The 21869-nt window shown below is 55.5% G+C and overlaps 4 protein-coding genes across 4 annotated transcripts; 1 reads left to right on the top strand and 3 right to left on the bottom strand.

Moving 5' to 3' along the window:
- Positions 1-461: 461 nt before the first annotated feature.
- On the bottom strand, positions 462-4398 carry PTSG_10827 (uncharacterized protein). Its single transcript, XM_004988145.1, has 9 exons — positions 3988-4398; positions 3520-3636; positions 3105-3186; positions 2814-2871; positions 2444-2554; positions 2068-2185; positions 1409-1683; positions 941-1095; positions 462-565 (listed from the first exon to the last, which is right to left on the bottom strand). Exons 1-9 carry the CDS (start codon positions 4304-4306, stop codon positions 487-489), a joined length of 1314 nt encoding a protein of 437 aa, XP_004988202.1. The 5' UTR covers positions 4307-4398; the 3' UTR covers positions 462-486.
- Positions 4399-4425: 27 nt separating this feature from the next.
- PTSG_10826 (uncharacterized protein) lies at positions 4426-8583 on the top strand. The gene is made up of 10 exons (XM_004988144.1): positions 4426-4933; positions 5212-5318; positions 5481-5625; positions 5931-6145; positions 6422-6661; positions 6819-6962; positions 7292-7366; positions 7599-7716; positions 7952-8018; positions 8291-8583. The coding sequence occupies exons 1-10, from the start codon at positions 4699-4701 to the stop codon at positions 8544-8546; spliced, it is 1602 nt and encodes a 533-aa protein (XP_004988201.1). The 5' UTR covers positions 4426-4698; the 3' UTR covers positions 8547-8583.
- A 941-nt stretch (positions 8584-9524) lies between these two features.
- PTSG_13103 (uncharacterized protein) lies at positions 9525-18056 on the bottom strand (the record flags this gene model as incomplete). The annotated part of the gene is made up of 16 exons (XM_004988143.1): positions 9525-10098; positions 10202-10880; positions 10999-11144; positions 11628-12999; positions 13121-13656; positions 13775-14014; positions 14176-14355; positions 14487-14585; positions 14714-14876; positions 14994-15071; positions 15755-15838; positions 16189-16272; positions 16451-16534; positions 17000-17083; positions 17517-17600; positions 17932-18056. 16 exons carry the CDS (start codon positions 18054-18056, stop codon positions 9799-9801), a joined length of 4338 nt encoding a protein of 1445 aa, XP_004988200.1. The 3' UTR covers positions 9525-9798.
- Positions 18057-18992: 936 nt separating this feature from the next.
- PTSG_10823 (uncharacterized protein) lies at positions 18993-21289 on the bottom strand (the record flags this gene model as incomplete). The annotated part of the gene is made up of 7 exons (XM_004988142.1): positions 21003-21289; positions 20650-20755; positions 20200-20419; positions 19881-19980; positions 19633-19688; positions 19274-19403; positions 18993-19100 (listed from the first exon to the last, which is right to left on the bottom strand). Exons 3-7 carry the CDS (start codon positions 20274-20276, stop codon positions 18993-18995), a joined length of 471 nt encoding a protein of 156 aa, XP_004988199.1. The 5' UTR covers positions 20277-20419; positions 20650-20755; positions 21003-21289.
- Between the last annotated feature and the right edge of the window lie 580 nt (positions 21290-21869).

The raw sequence follows: 21869 nt of genomic DNA, 5'->3' as shown, positions 1-21869 counted from the left end.
CAGTACACAGCGAGCTAAGTGGAGTAATACTCTATTACTCCGCACACACTTTGTGTTGTGGGCTTCTTTATAAATATCCCATCTTTTATAAGGTTAGTTGTTCTACTCACTCTCTGTGTCCAGGCAATTTATGTAGCCCGGGCACCGGAGGTTCCCAAGACCGTCGAGGTCCATCGATTATACCCAGTTCCCTTGTTCAAGCACGTGTGTGTGTGTGTGTGTGTGTGTGTGTGTGTGTGTGTGTGTGTGTGTGTGTGTGTGTGTGTGTGTGTGCTTGGTTATGTCACTCGCCATTGTCTTCGTCTTGTCCCTTTGCTGCATCAGATGAGGTGTTTTATACGGGCTGTTGACTCATTCGAGGGGAGGGAGGGAGTTTAAGCGGATCAATAAAGGAAACAAGGTGCCAGGCACATGTGTTGTTGTTGTTGTTGTTGTTGTTGTTGTTGTTGTTGTTGTTGTTGTTGTTGTTGTTGTTGTTGTTGTTGGTCACGATGTCGGCAGGTTCTGGATGTCAAAGAGCATGACTTTGTTGTCGTCGCCGCCAGTCAGCACCTTGCGGCCCTCACTGATTGCGGCCGTAGTGATTGGTTTGGGGGGAGAGGAGAGAAGGAGACGTGTGTGTGTGTGTGTGTGTGTGTGTGTGTGTGTGTGTGTGTGTGTGTGTGTGTGTGTGTGTGTGTGTGTGTGTGTGTGTGTGTGTGTGAAAGGCAGAGGGGGATGTGTGAGTAAGATGCGGAGGAGCAAGTCGCGCACAACGGCAGCACACATCGGCCGTTCACAACAACAACAGCAGCAGCAACCACGAAACAACAGCAGCAGCAACCACGAAACAACAACAACAACAACAACAAAGGCGAGATGACTGCAGCAGCAGCAGCAGCAACCACGAAACAACCACCACGAAACAACAACAACTTAAACAACAACAACTGGTACTCACTCGAAGATGGCAAAGCCGAGAACAGCGTCCGTGTGGCCATAGCAGGTGTGGATGCTTGCTCCGTTGCGCGCATCCCACACGCGCACCGTGCCATCTGCACTGCACGAGTACAGCAGCGGCAGCGTTGGGTGGAATGTCAACTGCACAATTGCCGCCTGAGGAGTAAGATTGGGGGGGGGGGGAGTTAAAAGGTTGAGAGGAGACGATGAGCGATGTTAGTGGGTGAAGTGAAGAGAGAAGGCTTCGCAAGGAGGGGGGGGGGGTTAACAAACCCAGGCAGACGCACACACATCAAAACAGACACAGACACATTCACACACACATTCACACACATTCACAAACACACACACGCACAAACACATACAAAAACAGACACAGACACAGACACACACACACACACACACACACACAAACATACAAAACCTTTCTCACTCTCTCACACACACATACACAGAGACAGCACCACACCTCATGCTTGAGTGTGGCGAGCTTGAACTTGGTGGCTGGGTTGCGCACGACGATGGTGCCGTCGAGTGATCCGCTGGCAAGCAGCGTCGGCGACGACGAGGAGAAGGCAACAGCCTCAATCGCGTCCCCGTGGTCCTCAAACACGGACACGACCTTGCCCGTCTTGGTGCTGGTGAGGCAGACCTTGGCATCGGGCCCACCGGTGGCAACGAGGATGTTGTCTGGATGGCACGCGGCCGCGGTGACGGGGGTTTGGTGAAACTGATGCGTCTTGGCTGTGCAGGCGGCGGGGTTGGACATGGAGATGGACATGGGGATGTGGGTTGAGGTGGGAGGAGGAAGGGCGGTGGCGGTGGTGTTGTGGTGTGGGATGGGGTGTGAGTAGAGGGTAGCGGTGTGGGCTGAGGCGTAGGTCGTGATGTCAAGGGCACGTGGCGCAACGGCCAATCACAATGGATTGCATCGATACACAAAACAGCACGACACAAGACAAGACAACACGACACAAGGCAAGACAAGACAACACGACACAAGGCAAGACAAGACAGCACGACACAAGACAAGACAAGACAAGACAAGACAAGACAAGACAACATGACACAAGACAAGACAAGACAAGACAAGACAACACAAGACAAGACAAGAGAGGGCGAACGGACCGTCGATTCTGCACGTGACCTCGCGTGTCTTCGGGCTCCATGCGAGCAGTTGGCCGTCGTCACCGGCGGACACAAACGCGCGGCCGTTCGGGAACCACGCGCCGCACGACACAACATCCTGACAGACGGCGGTGATGGAGGCGGTGATGGAGGCGGTGATGGAGTGTAGAGATGAGAACATACACAAAGAGGCGGACAGGAATGAAGGGAGTGAAGTTGATGACAGAAACGAGCACGCGTGCGCAAGCAACCATTCATGCAAGCAAGCGCATGCACGTGCACACACACACACACATGCACACGCACACAGACACAGACACAGACACAGACACACACACAGACACAGACACAGACACACACACATGCTGCCACTCACGCCGTGGCCAAAGAAGTTGAACATGGTGCCGCTGGGCACCGCCCACATGACCACGCCCCCGGAGGCGGAGCCTGCAAGCAAAAATGACGCAACCGGGTGGAAGCGCATCCACTGCAGAGAAAGAAGAAGCAAGGACGCGAACAAGAGAAAGAGAGAGTGTGTGTGTATGTGAGAGGGTGTGTGAGGGGAGCGAGGGAGAGGGAGAGGGGGACGAGCAGTGCGAACAAGGCGCTATTGGTGAGCAAGCAGCAACACGAATTGGACAGGAACACAAGACATGCGAGACACCATAGCATGCACACACACACACAACCAATCAAACAGAAAGTACAGCATAGCGGGCGCATGCATAGACGCATTCTCGCTTTACCGTGAGATCATCGCCGAGATCAAGATCCAGCAGCTTCTCGCACTTGTTGGACCACACGCTGACGGCGGTGATATGTGGTGATGGGGATCATGGTGTAGAGTGGTGGAGGAACGGGGAATAACGGACGTGAGAGGACTGTACCAGGCACTGTTGATGACTGACACGCATACATGCACGCATGCACGCACGCGAGCTGGAGACGGGTCATCAACGTGGCGTTGCCACAGCGCAGGCAATGCAATTCTGTGCTCGTGGTGGTGGTAGTTGGTGGTTGGAGTGCCATGGGCTCACCTGACACTGCCGTCCATGCATCCGAGGGCGAAGAAGGCGCCGTCGCGTGAAAATGCCGTGGCAATGATGCTGTCGTGATGGTCTGCAGAATACACACGCACACACACAAAAAAAAAATACACGTGCACATGCACACACGCACGCACACATGCACATACACGCGGCAAGAAGAGGCAGCAGACAGAAGGGGAGGAGGAGGAGGAGGAGGATGAGTGATGGTGGCTCTTGTTCTTGGCGCGGTGGCAATCTGCAGGTGGGTTGCAGTGGGCTGTTTCATGCTGCTGAAGGCTGTCGCAGGTTGTCGCAAGCTGTAGCTGTTGTTGCAGGCTGTGACGCCTTTACAGACAGTCAATTCATCATGAACGCAAGGGGGACGCCGTGCAGCTCATGCGTGACATAGGTGGCAAAAACGCACTGTCGAATGTGTGGATGATGTTTCCGTCCTTGAGGTTGAAGAGTACCGCTGTGTCATCCTGCGACCCAGAGAGCGCAATTGTGTTATCGGGGGAAACGGCCACGTCAAAGACCGCGCCTGCGCGAGACAAGGAAATCAAGTTGGATGGGGCAGGCGGTAATGGCACGGTGAGTGGTGAGCTGAATTGTGAGCTGATGCAAGCTGGTTGGAGTAACTCGGCACGCGCACACGTGTGAAGAGACATGTATTAAGGAGCACAGAGAAAACAAAGTGCATATGCCCCCTCCCCAAAGACACACTCATGCGCAAGTGCACACACTTACACACATACACACTAATGTACAAATACGCACACACACACACACACACACACACACACACATATCCACGCACATATCCACACACACACACGCACTTACACACACACTCTCTCATGCACACACAACACACGCATCTCCCAAAGCTCACTTGTGTGGTTCTCAAAGATGGCAGATGGGTTGGCGTGCCTCTCCTCGCCCTTGTCTCCTTCTGCTTGCTGCTGCTGCTGCTGTGCTTGTTCACTCGCATCACCATCATCGTCGCCGTCCATCATGTCAGCACCATCATCACCATCGTCATCATCATCGTCATCCTCCATGTCCATGCCAGTGTTATCCACCTCAATCACTTCGAGCGCGTCATCAGCGCCGACTTCTGCCAATTCATCGTCCCGCTGATTCTGCTGCTGCTGCTGCTGCTGCTGCTGCTGCTGCTGCTGCTGCTGCTGCTGCTGCTGCTTGTCATCCATGGTGGTTGTGTGTGTTCGTGGTTGATGCACGTGTGTGTGTGTGTGTGTGTGTGTGTGTGTGTGTGTGTGTGGTGTCGGTGCGTGGGCTCGTGTTCACTACACTTTATGGTGTTTGAATTGCAAGCGTTGTTGCTGAGTCAGCACAAATCCAGCTGGAGCGGAGACGACGGCAACGAAAGACAAACAACACAAGCAGCATCTCAACCAGCAGCCACCACCCACTGTCTCAGTGTCCTGGGACTGGTTCCTCATCTCAAGTGAGACTGAGTTGAAGCGAACGCTTACTGTGTAGAGTGCGTGGCGTTCCTTCTCCCTCTCTTTCAGGCCACCACAGTACAGAGCACACAACACGCAGTACGCGCAACACACACACAAGTGCACGAAGTATCATCATGTCACGGTTCAAGTCGCCTCGCAAGTCGTCGTCCTCCACCGCTGCGCCTCTGTCAGCCACAAGCAATGGCGCCGGCTCAAGCGCTGCGCCCGTGAGCGCATACATGTGGAAGCAAGGCGGCATGCTCAAGCTCTGGAAGCGGCGCTGGCTCGTTGTTAACCGCGACATCATCGCCTATCATGAGGACGAGGACTCGTATCCGCCCAAGGGCGTCATCCAACTCAGCTCCCTCCGTGAGTGTGTGATGCTGTGTGTGTATGAAATGATGTTGTGTGTGTGATATGATGTGATGTGTGTGTGTGTGTGTGTGTGTGTGTGTGTGTGTGTGTGTGTGTGTGTGTGTGTGTGTGTGATATGATGTGCTGTGTGTGTGTGTGTGTGCGTTTCACGCTGCGTGCATGTGTTCAACACCCCCCCCCCCATAAGCTGCACGTGCATATGCATCCAAACCACTGGGTGCTCGTGCATTCCCAAACCCACGCCTTATCACCTCCCCCCTCCCAATCCACAGTGCAAGTTGTTGCCGGCAGAAGAAAGTGCCTGAACAAGAGCCGCAAGTGGCCCAACACGGCGCCCAACTGGCCCCAACTCAGCAAGAGCAACTACCCCATGGCCATCGTGAGTCCAACACACACGCACGATGACGAAACAGCTCACAACAGCTCACACTTCAACATGCATGACCACATGACTCCCACAGCTCACATCTCACCACTCAACGTGTATCACTATCACAACAACCTCGCAACTCTGTTCCAAACACGTGCCCACCGCCCGCAGGTTGTGCCGCACCGCACGTTCTTCATGTTCTTCTCGACGGCGCAGGACGGGCAGCGCGTGCTCGGTGCCATCAGGGAGCAGTGGACTGCACTCGCACAGCAGACTGGCGGTGTCAACCCAGTCACCATCGACGCAGACAAGCCAGGTGCATTGTTGTTGCTGGAGGCAAAGGGATGGAAAGCATGGGGTGCTGCATATGTGTGTGTGTGGGGGGGTGGTAAACGACGCCACAGGCGAGGGGATCTCGAAGCCTCTTCTCGTCTCGACTTCTTCACGGCAGTCACACACACACACACACACACACACACACACACACACACACACACACACACACACACACACACACACACACACACACACACACACATGCAAACACACACACACACACACATGCAAACACACACACACACACACACTTTCTCACCATGACACGACCGTACCACGTTGCAGAGGAGCGGAGTTCGCGTCGCAACACGACGACGGCTGAGGCCGAGAGCGTTTCCCAGCTGCTGGATCTCTGTTCCGGCGGCGAAATCGATGCTGTGGAGATGGTGGAGGATGCTGTGGCCGCAAGCTTTGCTGCCTGCTTCCGCTCTGATCTCCTCCTCAACCTCACGGCTACCCTGTGCATGCGTGAGGCTGCCGTTAGGGATTTCGTGGCCAAGGTATGATTGACTGATGTGCGTGCGCCTACTGTGTGTGTGTTTGTGTGTGTGTGTGCGTGTGTATGTGTGTGAGTGTGTGTGAGAGAGAGAGTGTGTGTGTGTGTGCGTGTGTGTACGCGTACGTTTTGCGCGCGTGTGTGACACTGGTGGCTGGCGGTGTCACATTACTTCTTATTACTGTGTCCTTATCATTCTGTCACCCCTCTCACACGTTGCCACCACGCACCACCACACATCACCACCAAACCACCATGATCATCATTACCAAACAAACAGTACCAGAAGTGGGAGCGGACACACGGCTATCCGCCAACGTGTCGTGTTCTGTTCCACCCCTGCCACGACCTCGACCACTTGCTTGAGGCGGGACCCCAGACGAGCGCGTTCAGTGGCCTGCCCTCCCCACTTGGCGATGCGTACTACTGCTTCCCTGATGGAAAGATTGTGTCGCACTACACACCGCCCGACGCCAGCGGCACGCGCCGCGTCGTTGCTGTCCTCGTCATGCTTGGCCAGGTGTGTGTGTGCATGTGTGTGTGTGTGTGAACATCACAAACCACCGCTGTGCGATTGCACGAGCAGCAGCAGCAGCAGCATCATTCCCACCATCACTCACCATCCCACCACCACCACCACCACCTAACCGTCCGTCACCGCCATCACTATGAACCAGACTGGGGTGCGTGAGTCGCTGTATCTGGACGATCAAGTGACGCGTCAGGACCCCATCATGATGCCAAACATCGACCTCGCACATCCACAGAACACCTCCCCACCCGTCGGCTGCCACAGCGCAGCAGGGCCAAAGCTAAAGCAGGTACACACCCGCGATAAGCGGAGTGGGGGGGGGGCAAGCAGGGGGGTGGTGCTTTGGGGGTGGATGGGGGTTACGGGTTGCTTTCGAGTGTGTTTGTGGTTGTGGTTGTGTGTTGTGCTGAGTCACCTGCATGTTCAAACTTGAGCCATGGCACGACTTCTCACACCCAAATACACACACACACACACACGCACACACACACACACACACACACACACACACACACACATACGAACATCAACCACGAACAAACATGATCACGTGCGAACATCACCCGCCCACGAACACCCACGAACAAACACAATCACAATCATAATCACGCACCTCAGGTTGCTGTGTACGAATCGCAGCAGATTCTCCCCGTCTGCTCCATCTCGTACCGCCTCCGCCTCCCGCTCCCAAACGTGCGCTGTGCCGTGTTGTCTTGTGTTGTGCATGTGTGTGTGTGTGTGTGTGCTGTGTTGTGTGTGTGTGTGCGTGCGTGTGTGTGTGTGTGTGTGTGTGGTGGGGGGGGTGTGTGTACAAGGACGCCGCTACGCATGTCGCCTGTTTTGCTGTCGCTCTGCACGCCAATTCACCTTCCACCACCTTCCACCACCTTCCACCACCTTCCATATGGCCACGATGGACGTGCAGCCGTTTGTGGAGGATGCGAAGGACGGAGAGTACCTGCGGAGTCTGGCGCAGGTGCCGCGCATCTGGCCCGAGATTGAGCAGAGCATTCTCATCGACGACCAGGCCAGGCTCGCACAGGGTACGGTGGTGGTAGGAGGAGGAGGAGGAGGAGGAGGAGGGGCTTGGAATGGTGTTGACCCTGTCAACGCATTTCATGAGACATTCGAGAGAAGAAGAACACGCACACACTCACATGAACACACAAACAAACAAAACTCTCACAAATACATGCACACTCAAATACTCACTCACGCAAATACACGCACGTGCACACACACGCGCCTCTTCCTCCACTTCGATTGTCTTTTGGACAGGATCACTGCCACTGACCAGGAAAGCGTTCCGGATCTACAAAATACAAATGCACAGCATCCAACGCAGGTGTGTTGCTCGTTGATGGTTGTCGTGGTGGGCGAAAGGAGCGGGTTGCTGCAGTGGCTTGACTGCGTGCTCGCTAATTGTTGAATATCCTTGCTCACACACACGCACGCACACACTCATACACACACACACGCACGCACACACACACACACACACACACACACACACACACACACACACACACACACACACACACACACACACACACACACACACACACACGCACGCACTCATACACACACACACACGCACGCACATGCACACTCCTGTAGGGCAACCATGTCAAAGGCAAGCGTGTCGGACATGCACGCGCAGTTCGGCGAGCTGCAGAAGCATCTTGCGTCTTGCGTGGAGAAGCTGATGCAAGACGCCAGTGCATCCGGCAAGGCGAGATCCATCGCGTCAGACAAGCTGGAGACGGTGAACGTTGCGCTTCGTGCGTGCATCGACAGCTTAACGCAACAACACATGAACGGCGGTGACACCGATCCCGGGTTGGAAACAGTGGACGAGGAGTCTGCTGCGTGATGATGATGACGATGATGATGATGATGATGATGATGATGATGATGATGATGATGATGATGATGATGATGATGATGGTGCAGTTTTTGATTGCATTTGTTGATTGGGTGGTGGGCCACTGATGTACCTGCCTTGATTCCCGTTGCTTTTGCTGGGTGACGTGTAACGAACGCTGATGCTGATGCTGCTGTTGCTTCTTTTGCCTTGTTTCGAGCAGCATCTCAAGCAGCTGCCTGTGCTGTTTGACGTGATTAGCCGTGCTTGTTCGTGATTGCTTGAACTGCACATGTGCTTGTGACCGAGAGCAGGTGCTTGCTTGCATGTATGTGCTGATGCCTGCCTTTCTTTGTGACACCAGTACACCGTTTGCATGTGAATGCCACCCACGATCAACTGACGCCAGAAGTCGCCTCTGTGCGGTGTGGAATTGCAGCCGCCGTTGTTGTTGTTGTTTAAGTTGTTGTTGTTGTTGTTGTTGTCGTTGGTGGTGTTGTGGGCTCGGGTCTTCTCGGAGCTTGGGGGGGGGGGAGTGGGATCGTGGTGTTGTGTCGATCGAAAGGCTGCAAAGAAGTGTTCAAGTGCCACCTTTACAAGTGTGCCATGTTTGGATTTGATTGCTTCCAAGGCATTTAGCGACCGGTTCTGCAGAGTTACGCCTTTGACAATATGCACGGGCTGTCGGATGTTGGCTGCGTTGTGCTGCTCAACTGCTACTCCACAACCTACCATCAGCGGTGGCCTGACGTCGATGAGCGTGGGTAGGGGGTCGGTAGATGAAGATTTGTGTGAGGTGGAAGGGTTGTTCATTTGCTTTGTTGACGTGTCATGTCCAATACACATTCACATCAAAGTCAGTTGACGCGTTCATACTTGTGTGTGGTGTGAAATGGATGGTTGACGTGGAACGTGATGACAAGCAGGCTGTGGTGTGGATGGGAACCCATGTGAGGTGGGTGATGCGTATGTGGATTCTGAACTGAAGGAGGATGTATGTGGAACAAAGGTGAAGTAAAAAGTGGGGACATGACACAGGAGGGCAACGAAAGCACGGAAGGTGCAGAGCAACAAGAAGCACGCCTTGGCGCCACGTCGGCAAGGAGTGAGAGGAGGAGAAACAGGGGACAGAAGCGGTGCAAGCGGTGGTCTACGACAGTCGGGCGTATGGAATCGATGAAAGGCATACAAGGTAAAGACGGAAGAGAACAGAAATAACTCAGCGCAGAACAGGAGGTAACAGGGCCGATAACCCGTCACACTACACAGAACTGTCCACGTCGCACTTCTTTGCCTCCCGAATCAGCTTGAAGGCAGCACCCATTGGCACACCAGATGCCTTGAGGATCTGCATGGTCAGCTCCCCCATTTGAACGAGCGCCACCAGCACGTGAAGATCGTCGATAGCGTGCTCAACCAGGGCGGACTCGACGTGCGGCAGCAGCGAGTGGCGATTGAGCCATTCAAGTAACTCGGGATCAAATGGCGAAGATGAGGAGGACGATGAGGAGGCAGGTGGTGGTGTAACAGGAGTGGTAGCGGTGGAGACCGAGGAAGATGACTGCAGGACAGATGGGAAAGAGGGGTTGAGTGAGACATAGCACGCGTGCCAAGTGGAAGAGAGAAGCGCACGCTTGCATATCTGCAGACACACAAAACCATACCTGCGTGGAACGACGTGCAGCTGCTGGCTCCTGAGCTGCTTGCTCCTCGCTCCTGGCAGAGACGACAACCTGGCGCACCTTTTCTGCAATTTCGCGCAGCTGCGACGTGCGGTCCACGCCGGCATCCACCGCAATCACCGCATCAACGTCAAATAGCGACAGCACCACTTCACGCACGCTCTTGTGCTGCTGTGGGGGTGGCAGGCGCAGCACCTGTGAAAAGTACTGGTCCAGCGCTGACGTCGTGTTCTTGCTCACAACATCCGGCAGCTTCGTTGCCAGCCGCTTCAGGCGGTCAAACGAGTCGTACTCGCTCACTTCCGCCGCGCTCATAACATGGTGGTTGCTGTCGTGCCAGCCACTGCCAACGAAGAGCGGGACGATGCGGCGAAGGCGGATCTGGTCCTGGTGCTGGCGAGCAAGCTGCTGCAACTCCAGCATGGCCATCCACTCCAACAGCACGTTATCGCACGTGTCACTGTGGCCGAGCGAGCGCATCTGATGGATGGCACCGACAGAGACGACGGGGCAGGCGACAGCACTGTTGTGCAGGGCTGTCATGCACGCATGCTTGAAGTTGACGCCTGTCTCCAAGTTGTTGGTGTCCACAAAGGTCACCAGTCCGTGCTGTTCCAACCTTGGGTGAAGGGTCATCACCAAACCCCGGTTGCCGCGTTGCCTGTGACGTGGTGGTGAATGCCGGGATGAGAAAGGAAGAGAGAGAGAGAGAGAGGGAAGGAAAGACACCCAGTTCGCAATGTACACACATGCACACACACACATTCACACATTCCCACCTGTAGCTGATGAAGGCATCGTATTTGTCCTGCTGACCCATAACTGGCAAGAGTGGTCCATATTTGGCGACCAGATCTCCTGGTGACAGCAGCTGTGAGCGGCCAACGCGAAGCGCTTTCTTGTTCATGTGGTGGGTGTGCACGTCCTCGAAGAACAGCAGTCTCGTGTCACTGAATGGCAGCAGCAACGTGGCCTTGAGCTCGGGGTAGCGCTGCGTGACAGCTGTTGTGATGGTGTCGTACAGCATGTGCAGCAGCGTGCGAGGACGTGCAGTCATGACCTTGATCTTGATGCCGCCAACAGCCGGCACGAGCTGCATCTCGATCTCAGCAGCATCCATGAAGATCACGGCGTCTGTGCGGCTCAACATGGGCGGTTCCGTTGCACCGTGTTGCATGTGTGCCATCACGCGTGCCAGAACCATCGGGAACAGGCCCTCTGGTAGGAAAGAGGCTTGCTGCGTGTCTGCAATCTTGGCGCTTACACCCCTCTTGAACTCTCTCAGGCTGAAGGCGACGTAGGCTGTCTTCTCTTCATATCCAGCGTATGGATTGAGCTGCTGTGCTGCTGCCGTGCTCCTTAGGCTCTCAAGCCCTTTAGGGTAAGGGGTCATGTGGTGGGTGTGCACGTCCTCGAAGAACAGCAGTCTCGTGTCACTGAATGGCAGCAGCAACGTGGCCTTGAGCTCGGGGTAGCGCTGCGTGACAGCTGTTGTGATGGTGTCGTACAGCATGTGCAGCAGCGTGCGAGGACGTGCAGTCATGACCTTGATCTTGATGCCGCCAACAGCCGGCACGAGCTGCATCTCGATCTCAGCAGCATCCATGAAGATCACGGCGTCTGTGCGGCTCAACATGGGCGGTTCCGTTGCACCGTGTTGCATGTGTGCCATCACGCGTGCCAGAACCATCGGGAACAGGCCCTCTGGCAGGAAAGAGGCTTGCTGCGTGTCTGCAATCTTGGCGCTTACACCCCTCTTGAACTCTCTCAGGCTGAAGGCGACGTAGGCTGTCTTCTCTTCATATCCAGCGTATGGATTGGCCTGCTGTGCTGCTGCCGTGCTCAGCGTGACCGACGAGGACGCCTGTTCATCCTCCAGCGTCATCGGCAGGATGGCTGGGACGAGGTACTGGTGGTGTTGCTGCTGTTGGTGGCTGGACAGCAGCACCATTGGCGCTGTGTACTGGATACACAACCCGTACTCCATCATGAGTTGGAGAAAGGGCTCAACCATGCCACCTTCCAAGTCCCTCCACAGCACATCAAGTAGACGGCGGTGCAGGATGCCGCGGTCAACGAGGTCGTCCCACAGCTGCGCGCCAACGGCCCTCGCCGCACCATCACGCACGTCGTGGTGCAGGTCAAAGTTACGGATGACGCGGGTCATTGTATCCACCGCCCACTGCGGGCTCAGGATCACGAAATCCTCCATGCCTGGCACGTGGTCGTAGTACAGCACCATCGAGTACAGGTGGAGGAATTGGAGGCAGGCCTTCGTCTCCTCACGTGTGCGCAGCCCACACGTGCGCGCAATCTGCACCACCTCATCAAACGTGAGCAGTGGCCGTTGCTCGTCGCGGGCGATGGCGTTGAGCTTGTCGTAGAGGTGGAGGTACGGCACCGCCACCTCCTGGCTCACGTACTCCTGCGCCAGTGCTGTGGAGGAGATGGTCTGGCGCAGGTCCTGGATGATGGGGTCATTGATGGACTTGGTGTTGTCGACAGGCCAGAACCACAGGCCATGCTTGTCGTTGTGGATGACGCCAGGGAAAGCGGGGTTGTGGCGCAGGCGGCTGTAGATGTCGCGTGAGATGTTCTCGTGCTGCTTCCTCTCGTTGATCTTGTCAGCGAAGGTGCCCACGATGAGGACGGGTGCGCCCTTGGCGTGGAGGTGGAGGGAGGAGAGCCAGTGCTCCATAAATTCCCACGCCTCTGCCCGATGGCTCTCGTCTTCGTGCAACAGGTCCTCCATGGAGAACACCAGCAGGTACACCGCGTACCTGGTGTGGGTTGTATGTGTGGTGGGGGGGGGGGTTGGAATATATTGGGGTGAGTGAGTGAGGAGGCCAACACACACACACACACACACACACACACACACACACACACACAGTGGCTCACTTGGTGAGGAAGAAAGGGTGGAAGATGTAGAAGGTGGACTGGCCGCCCAGGTCAAACACCTTGAACGTGACGCGCGCTTTGCCCTCGCCCATGACGGCGTCCACGTTGAACTCTTTGATCGCTTTCTCCATTTCCTCCGCAGACATGCCGGTTGTGGCAGTGGTGCTGTTGTCACGCGCAGCAGCATCACTTTGGCTGGAAGGGTTTAGGGTGGTCTGCTTCTTGGGTGCAGACGCACACATGTGAGGCGTCTTGCTGGGCTTTGGGACAGTCGCTGGCGACGTGCGGGATGATGGCCGTGACCGCGTCTCCATTGACTGCTGTGACTGTCCTTGCTTCAGCTTGGCAGCCGCTGCTTTCGGTGTTTTATCAGATTCCTGCTGCCGCTGTTGCTGATGGTGTTGGGCGATGCGGCTCTCAAAGTTCGCCTTCGCCTTCATCATCGCCTGCTTCATCTGCAAGTCCACGCCAGATTCCTGCGCCAGCGCCGTGCCGCAGAGACTGCGCATCAGCTCCGAGATCTCCGCATCCAGCTCCTGCAGTGTGTGTGTGTGTGTGTGTGTGTGTGTGAGGGGATGATCGTGTCAACCACCACCTCTCTTCACACCCATGCGTCGCACACATCACATGCTCGCATCAGCTTCACTCACACACCTGCCAGTCGTGAACGTCCATTGATTCGACAATGACGGCGAGGTCGGTTGAGGCGGCGCCATGCGTGGAGTGCTCATGCTTGTTGAAGGTGTGACCCATGAGTGAGTGGAACGTGGAAGTCTTGCCGGCGCGCCCCTGACCAATGAAGATGAGTTTGGCCCTGCCCGCCATGGTCGCGTTGAAGCGTGCTATGACCTCCCGCATGCGCTGCTGGAGACGCTCCCTGCGCGCCTGTTCGGGCTGCTGCTGATGGTGGTGCTGGTCGCGGCGGTGGTGATGGTTGTGTGAGACATCATGATTATGCTTGATACGAGACCAGGGAGAGCGTGATGAAGGAATGGTATGGGTGACGTGATGCATTTGCTTGTGCGTTGCTGGCAAGCACTCTTCTGATAACTCACGTCTTGCGCTGCTTGTTCTTCTTGCTTCGGTCCGGCGGCAGGAGTGGGCGCAGGTGGCTCTTGTTTTGGCTGCTGTTGTTGCTGTGGTTGTTGCTGGGGTTTGCCGCCTGACTTCAGCCCTTGGATGCTGGTGATGGCAGTATGACCGCTGGCTTGTGCCACATCATAGGGCGTCTCTCCCTGCGTGTGTTGGAAAGGTAAAACGCATGAGTTGAGGAAGGAGGGAAGCAGGGAGAGGGGGGGGGCACAGCGCAAAGCAAAGAAGCAGTTGTGTCACGTCTTCAGAAACAGCAACACGACGCGAAGCACACCTTCTTGTTCTTGACGGCAGTGTCTGCGCCCTTCTTCAGGAGTAGCTCCACGACGGCGGGCTGGTTGTGCCTGCAGGCAACGTGCAGCGGCGTGTCGCCCTGTTATTGGGTGGGGCAAGCAAGGGGCATGGCACGTGTGGTGAGGATCTGTTGGAAACGAACACACGGCCGGTGCAACCATGAGCGAGCGCCGTCACATACAAGCACAACACACACAATGCACATACCTGTTCATTATGTTGGTTGACATCTGCATTGTCCTGTTCGATGAGGGACGTGACAGCTGGAGCGTCGCCATCCCTGCAGGCGGCAAACAGTTGCTCATGGTGTCGTCGTTTCTTCTCCTTGCGTGCTTCATCGAAGGCGGCGTTGCCCTCACGGTCATCACCCCTGTGATCTCACGCAAAATTAAACGCAAGCATCATGCAGCGTGTGTGTGTGTGTGAGGAGAAGGGTCGAGAGAAGGCAAGGAGCGAACGACTAGAGTGGAAGCACGCGTTGACTGACCAGTCTGTGTTGAGTTCTCGGTCGACGGGCAGCGCGGCACCAAAGGCGCGGGCGGTGGCGGTGGAGTTCTCCTCGATGCTGAACGAGGACATGTGGTGGTAGCGTGTGGTTGGGAACAAGCAGCAAGTGTGGTGTGTGGGTCAGGAGGGTTGGTGGTTAGGGTTGTGGAGAAATGCAAGCAAGCAGAGAGGAACACACACAGTGTGGCGTGCACTCAAAAGAGTGGCGATTGGTCACACAAATCCACAACAGGACACAGGCGTTCATGAGGCAGGCGCAACGCAATTGACGTACTCAAGCCGAGACAGCGTGCGGTTTTCGTCCAGTGCGGCACCCAGCGCCGCACCGCCAACCGGGGTGATGGAGTTGTTATCCAAGCTGCAAGTGGCAAGAAATGCATGTTGGAAGAGCAGGGGGAACGGGTGGGCAAGCAACACGGGTCATGGATGAAAGTGGGTTGCAGATGGATCACGTGCACGTGTACTCGCTCGCACATCAGGTCCTACGACATTTGAAGTCACAATGGCGGAAGCAAAGGGAGAAGGGGGAAAATGCAAATTGCACAGACGTGGCACCACTTGTGGCACAGGTGAAGGATGGAAGCATTTGTTGGTTGGACAGCATGGTCGCACAGACATCGTGGGCGGCTTGCGGTGCCTCGATCTGCAGTGTGGCGTGCACTCAAAAGAGTGGCGATTGGTCACACAAATCCACAACAGGACACAGGCGTTCATGAGGCAGGCGCAACGCAATTGACGTACTCAAGCCGAGACAGCGTGCGGTTTTCGTCCAGTGCGGCACCCAGCGCCGCACCGCCAACCGGGGTGATGGAGTTGTTATCCAAGCTGCAAGTGGCAAGAAATGCATGTTGGAAGAGCAGGGGGAACGGGTGGGCAAGCAACACGGGTCATGGATGAAAGTGGGTTGCAGATGGATCACGTGCACGTGTACTCGCTCGCACATCAGGTCCTACGACATTGAAGTCACAATGGCGGAAGCAAAGGGAGAAGGGGGAAAATGCAAATTGCACAAGACGTGGCAGCACTTGTGGCACAGGTGAAGGATGGAAGCATTTGTTGGTTGGACAAGCATGTCGCACAGACATCGTGGGCGGCTTGCGGTGCCTCGATCTGCACATGTGTACTGCAGAAGAAGCGCCTGAAGACACACATTGCAAAGAGGAGCTTCCACTCACATGAGTATTTCGAGGGTCGTGTTGTGCTTCAGCACCTTCGCCAACGCCACAGCGCCCTCATCGCCGACGCGGTTGCGTTCCAGGCTGTCAAGACGGTATGGTGCCAGGCAGAGGGATGATGCCACATGGGTGAGGAAGAGCGTGATGATTGATGTGGGTGGCAACACAGTCATCAATCCACACATGGGCACATGTGCACGTAATAAGGTGCAACGACAGTGACGCAGCATACATGTGTGCATGTGTGCGTGTACACACTCACCCGAGCCATGTGAGGGTCGTGTTGTGCTTCAGCATCTCCACCAACGCCACAGCGCCCTCAGGACCGATGGAGTTCTCACTCAGGCTGTCAAGATGGTATAATGCCACACAGGGGGATGATGCCACATGGATGAGGAAGAGTGAGTGCGTGCGTGATGATGATTGCTGTGGGTGACAACACAGTCATCAATCCACACATGGGCACATGTGCACGTGATAAGGTGCAACGGCAGTGACGCAGCATACATGTGTGTGTGTGCGTGTGCACACTCACTAGAGTTCTTCGAGGGTCGTGTTGTGCTTCAGCATCTCCGCCAACGCCGCAGCGCCCTCAGGACCGATGCGGTTGCTCATCAGGCTGTGTACACACAAGAGAGAGGAGTGAGGAGTGGGAGGTCAGTGACAGCATACGCGGTGGTGAGCAGGAGGGATGGGGGCGGCGAGCACATGGGGTGGCAAACAGCCAGCGCGCCTGCTGCAGACGTGCACAACCACATGCACACATGCTCAAAGCGGGTGCCTTCGTGCATGCGTGTGTGTTCAAACTCACAAGAGCTGTTCGAGGGCCGTGTTGTGCTTCAGCATCTCCGCCAACACCACAGCGCCCTCATCGCCGATGGAGTTGCTTTGCAGGCTGTCCAGATGGTATAATGCCACGAAGGGCGATGATGCCACATGGATGAGGAAGAGTGAGTGAGTGCGTGATGATGATTGTTGTGGGTGGCAACACAGTCGTTGAACCCCACCCCATCAGCCACACATGTGCACGTGATAAGGTGCAACGGCAGTGACGCAGCATACATGTGTGTGTGTGTGTGCGTGTCCACACTCACTTGAGTTCTTCGAGGGCCGTGTTGTGCTTCAGCATCTCCGCCAACGCCACGGCGCCCTCATCGCCGATGGAATTGTTGTGCAGGCTGTGCAGACACACAAGAACCGCAGGGAGCGACGGTGAACACACGTCCAAACATGCGCAAGCAGGGGAGGAGAAAGGGGTGCAACATGCAACACCGCCATCCCAATCAACCATGCATGTCACACGATGCAGATTCATCATCACCACGCACAAGAGCGTTTTGAGGCAGGTGTTGTCCTTGAGCGCCTTGGCCACCGCACGCGCCCCAATGACGCCGAGGCCATCATTATTCAAGCTGTAATTTCAAATGGTGTGTGTCATGAAATGAGCAAGAAGACTGAGGATACACAGAGCAAAACCATGAGGGTGCCAGTCACAACCTGCCACAAACACACACGCACACACACTCTCTGTTGATGTGTCCAGGTGGTGCGAGGGGACAGGACACGCACACGTGAACACCCAACAGCAAGCCACACCAAGCTCATTGCAACACAAGGACAAGCCAAGCAGAGAGAGAGAGGGGGGGGGGAAGAATAAGCACAAGCACAACCACAAGAAGTGGCCTTGTGTCCAATGCAGGCATGCATGTTGCAACACGTCGTTTTGGTTGCTTTTGCACTCACCCCACATTGTCCCCACACGTGTTGTTGGCGATGGCCCTGATCTTATTCTTCACTCGATCCGTCAGCTTCGTCTGCGCCAGCAACGCCTCCACCTCCTCCCTCGCTCTCTTCTCTCCGCCGGACATGGCGACAGCGCGTCGTCTTTTCTCCTTGTGGCTTGTTGTGACGTGCTCTGGAAGAAGACGACAAAATGGAGGACGACAACTTAACGCGCTGCTTCGTTTGTTTTCCTTCTTCTTTGTTTGTTTTGTTTGTGTGTTGTTGTTTTGCGACTCAGCCATTGGACGATTCGCAAAACCTTACAGAGGTTATCCGCACAGCAGCGCTTCCGTGGAAGATGTTCGTCAACAATCTCATTCGAGCCCTCGTTGTCGACAGGAACACAACAAACACACAGGATAAAGTGCCTCCAGCCAGCCGGCAACAACTACCCGACTCGCTTTGTCGCCAAAAGGAACAACAGCCGCTCCTTCCTGGCTTGGCCTTGCCTGGTCGGTACAACACACCAATGTCTGGAGCCACATCAACACCACAAACATCACCGCCGCTCCACCATCATCACCGTCAACGGATCTCATCATCGTCATCGAGCCATTTACTGAGGAAAGAACAGGTCCGCCACACAACCCACAAACAACGCTCCCAACACACATCCACACACACACAGTGCCCAAACGCAACATGAAGCCAAGCCAACCAAACAACAGCCAGCCCCTCTGCACATCAAACAACACCCTCCAGTCACAAGCCAGAATCAAATACGCACAGCAGCAGCAGCAGCACACATCCACCAAACACACCAAGAACGTGTTCAGCCGTACACAGCGCCATACAATGAAAAGAACAGGCAAGCACAAGAAGGGCGTGACATAAGCAAGCAAGCAAGCAGGCAGGCGAGAGGGAGAGTGAAGGAAGGGAAGAACAGAACAGAAGAAGAGAAGAGAAGAAGAGGGAAGAGAGCAAGAAACGGAAACAAGAGGAATGCGACAGAGGAACCGACAGACATTCAGCCATTCGTTCAACTGGTGCACAAGTTGACACGACACATCACAACATGGCGACTATGTGGACGAGCCAAGCGCCTCAACAGCGCGCTGCACGCGGGCGTGCGCCTCGGGATCCTGCATCAACTGCCCCAACACACCGTGGGCAGGCGAATCCTGCATGTTCTACGAGAGGAAACGACACGAGGGCGTGAGAATGAGGAGAGGAAAGAGGAGGAGGGAGGAAGAGGGAGGAAGAGGATGGGAAAGTACACGAAGTACACGACAATCGCGCATCTTCGAGGCAGCAAACACACACACACACATCACATAAATCACACACAACACAACCCACGCACCATGAGGCTGTGTACATGCCCTGGCAGTGGGGCTCGTCGACGGCGGCCGCGGGGGTGCCAACCACCTGCACAAACAAATGCACGCACAATCTTCACCGGGCTCTCAGGCGCGGTCACGCGTGGATCTTGCCTACAGAAGCAACAACAAAAGGAAGGAGAGGGAGGTACAGGAAGCAATGAGGAGGGGGACGGGAGAGTCAGTCGGGAACAAGAACGACAGGCGACAGAGCACACCACCGACACATGCAGCACGACCAGGCCATGCACACACACATAGACACACACACACACACACACTCACAAAACACAGTGGTAGCACTCACGCTTAAAAGAGCTCGACGAGGTATGTGTAGATGCACTTTGCTTCATCGTCGTCTTCTGTAATGGGCAGCCAGTCAAGCAGATGCGTCAGCATCTCGTCTGTGCAAGGGTTGGTAGTAGATGGGTGGATGAGGAGGTCAAGAATAAGCGACGAAAACGTGACAACAAGAGCAAACAACCAAAGCAAAAAGGACGGCGAAGAAGGAGTGTAGCAACGCGCGCGCACACACACACACACACACACACACACACACGCACACACACACACACACACACACACACACACCTTTGAGAGGCCGTGTGCTGGGTTGCGTGCAATCTTGACAAAGGCGGAGATGCAGTTCTCGGTCGCGCTGGTGTTGGGCGATTCGCGGGAGCCGGGCACCCTGGATCACAGCGAGCAGCGCCTCAACAGCCTGAACGCGGCAGGACGACAAGGGGCAGCGGTGAGGCTTGGCAAGGCGAAAGTGGAGAAAGGAGAGAAGCGACGAAGCGACATGTTCACACATGTTCACTCACACACACACACACACACACACACACACACACACACACACACACACACACACACACACACACACACACACACGCACACCCACACACACCTCTTGTGTGGCGCTGGGAGCGATGCCTGCTGGTGCGTGTCAACCAGCAGTGCCAGTGGTGTCAGCCATGGCGGCATGGAAGCGGAAGTGTGGTGGTGGGATCCTTCACCTCAGTGCACATTCCAGCCACCACGCTGGAGACCACGAGCTGGCTCACTGTCTCCATGCCCGTGCATGGCACCGACCACAGTCTGACAGCGGTGATGACAATGTCAGCGGCCTGCTGAAGCAAGCACACATCGTGACAGGGGCAAGGGGGAGAGAGAGAGTGTGTGGGAGATGTGGGGTGTGGCTGACAAGAACAAGGGCGTGCTGAGGGGATAAGTGGGGGAAGGAGGCGTGCAAACTGTGGTGTGCATGTCGCGTCACACAGCACATTGAGATTGAGGTGCAGTGCAGTGGAGTGGAAATCCCAGGCAACACCCCCCACCCCATCAGCCATGCACATACCAAGACAGAGCGAGAGAAAAGGTAGTGCCTCTTGTTGTCGTGGCACACGGTGATGGCACCCGCTCAAGGACACGGTGCTGTCATTCAAGCCACCATCATCGTCAGCCTGCAACACAGATGGTGGTGGTGAAGATGAAGACGCACAGCGTTGCAGCCAAAGGCAAAGGGGGAGGGGGTGAGAGGGAGGTGACTTGAGACGTGTGAGTGAGGGGGGGGGAGTGGAGAAGAGAGGGTGTGCAGAGAGCAGGTCAAGCAAGGGGTGTGCAAAGGAAAGAAAGGGAGAGAGGACTGCGAGGCAGGGAGGAACCGTGTAAAGGAGGGCAGAGCAGTGAGTACAACACACACGCACGCACCACGTGGTGGGCGTGTCGCTCGTCCAAGCGGAGTGAATGAACACATGTCCCTTTGTTTGGCTTGCTTGCTCGCTTGCCTGCTTGCTCGTCTGCTTGATTGATTGATTGATGGATTGCATGTGTCATTGTCATCATCATCAATATCCCCCTGCTCCCTGCTGCTCCCTGCTGCTGTTGTTGTGGTTGTTGTTGTGGCTGAGTGTGACCAAACCGCACCTCCCCATACATCCTTTCCTTTCGTCGCAGCGAATGCAGCGTGTGTGCGTGTGTGTGTGTGTGTGTGTGTGTGTGTGTGTGTGTGCATTGCGCGCAACCAGCCACGACAAACGGCTGTTGTGCGTGTTTGTGCAGAAGAAGACCGGGAAAGCTGAAATCAGTCGATGACACGACTGTGGAGATGTGGCAGCCCAAACTCGCTTGCACTCGCTTCTTCTTCTTCTCTTTGGTGCAGTGCACACAGCGAGGCAAGGCAAGACAAGGAAGGAAGGAGGGGGTGATGTGGCAGTCACCACAACAGCAGCATGGGGGAGAAGAGAGATGTGGGAGAGGGGAAGAGGGGATTGTTGGTGATCGCTACCCAGTCACCAACAGCCAACCAGACCAATGTGGAAGAAAGGTCTCTGACACACATGCACACACACACACACATGCACACACACACACACACACACACACACACACACACACACACACACAAAACAGGCGTCACGTCAACGATGCCCAGGTGAGCCAACACACATCATGCCCACTGCTCCTTCCTCGACTTCTTGTTCTTGTTCTTCTTCTTCTTGGGCGCTATTCGTTCGCTCCATGCGTCAGGCAACCAAGTACGTGAACGTGGGACGCGGTGTCCTGTTTGTGGTGGCA

The sequence above is a fragment of the Salpingoeca rosetta genome (genome assembly GCF_000188695.1).
Source record: "Salpingoeca rosetta unplaced genomic scaffold supercont1.37, whole genome shotgun sequence".
Lineage (NCBI taxonomy): Eukaryota > Choanoflagellata > Craspedida > Salpingoecidae > Salpingoeca > Salpingoeca rosetta.
This window is presented reverse-complemented; position numbering and strand designations above follow the sequence as displayed.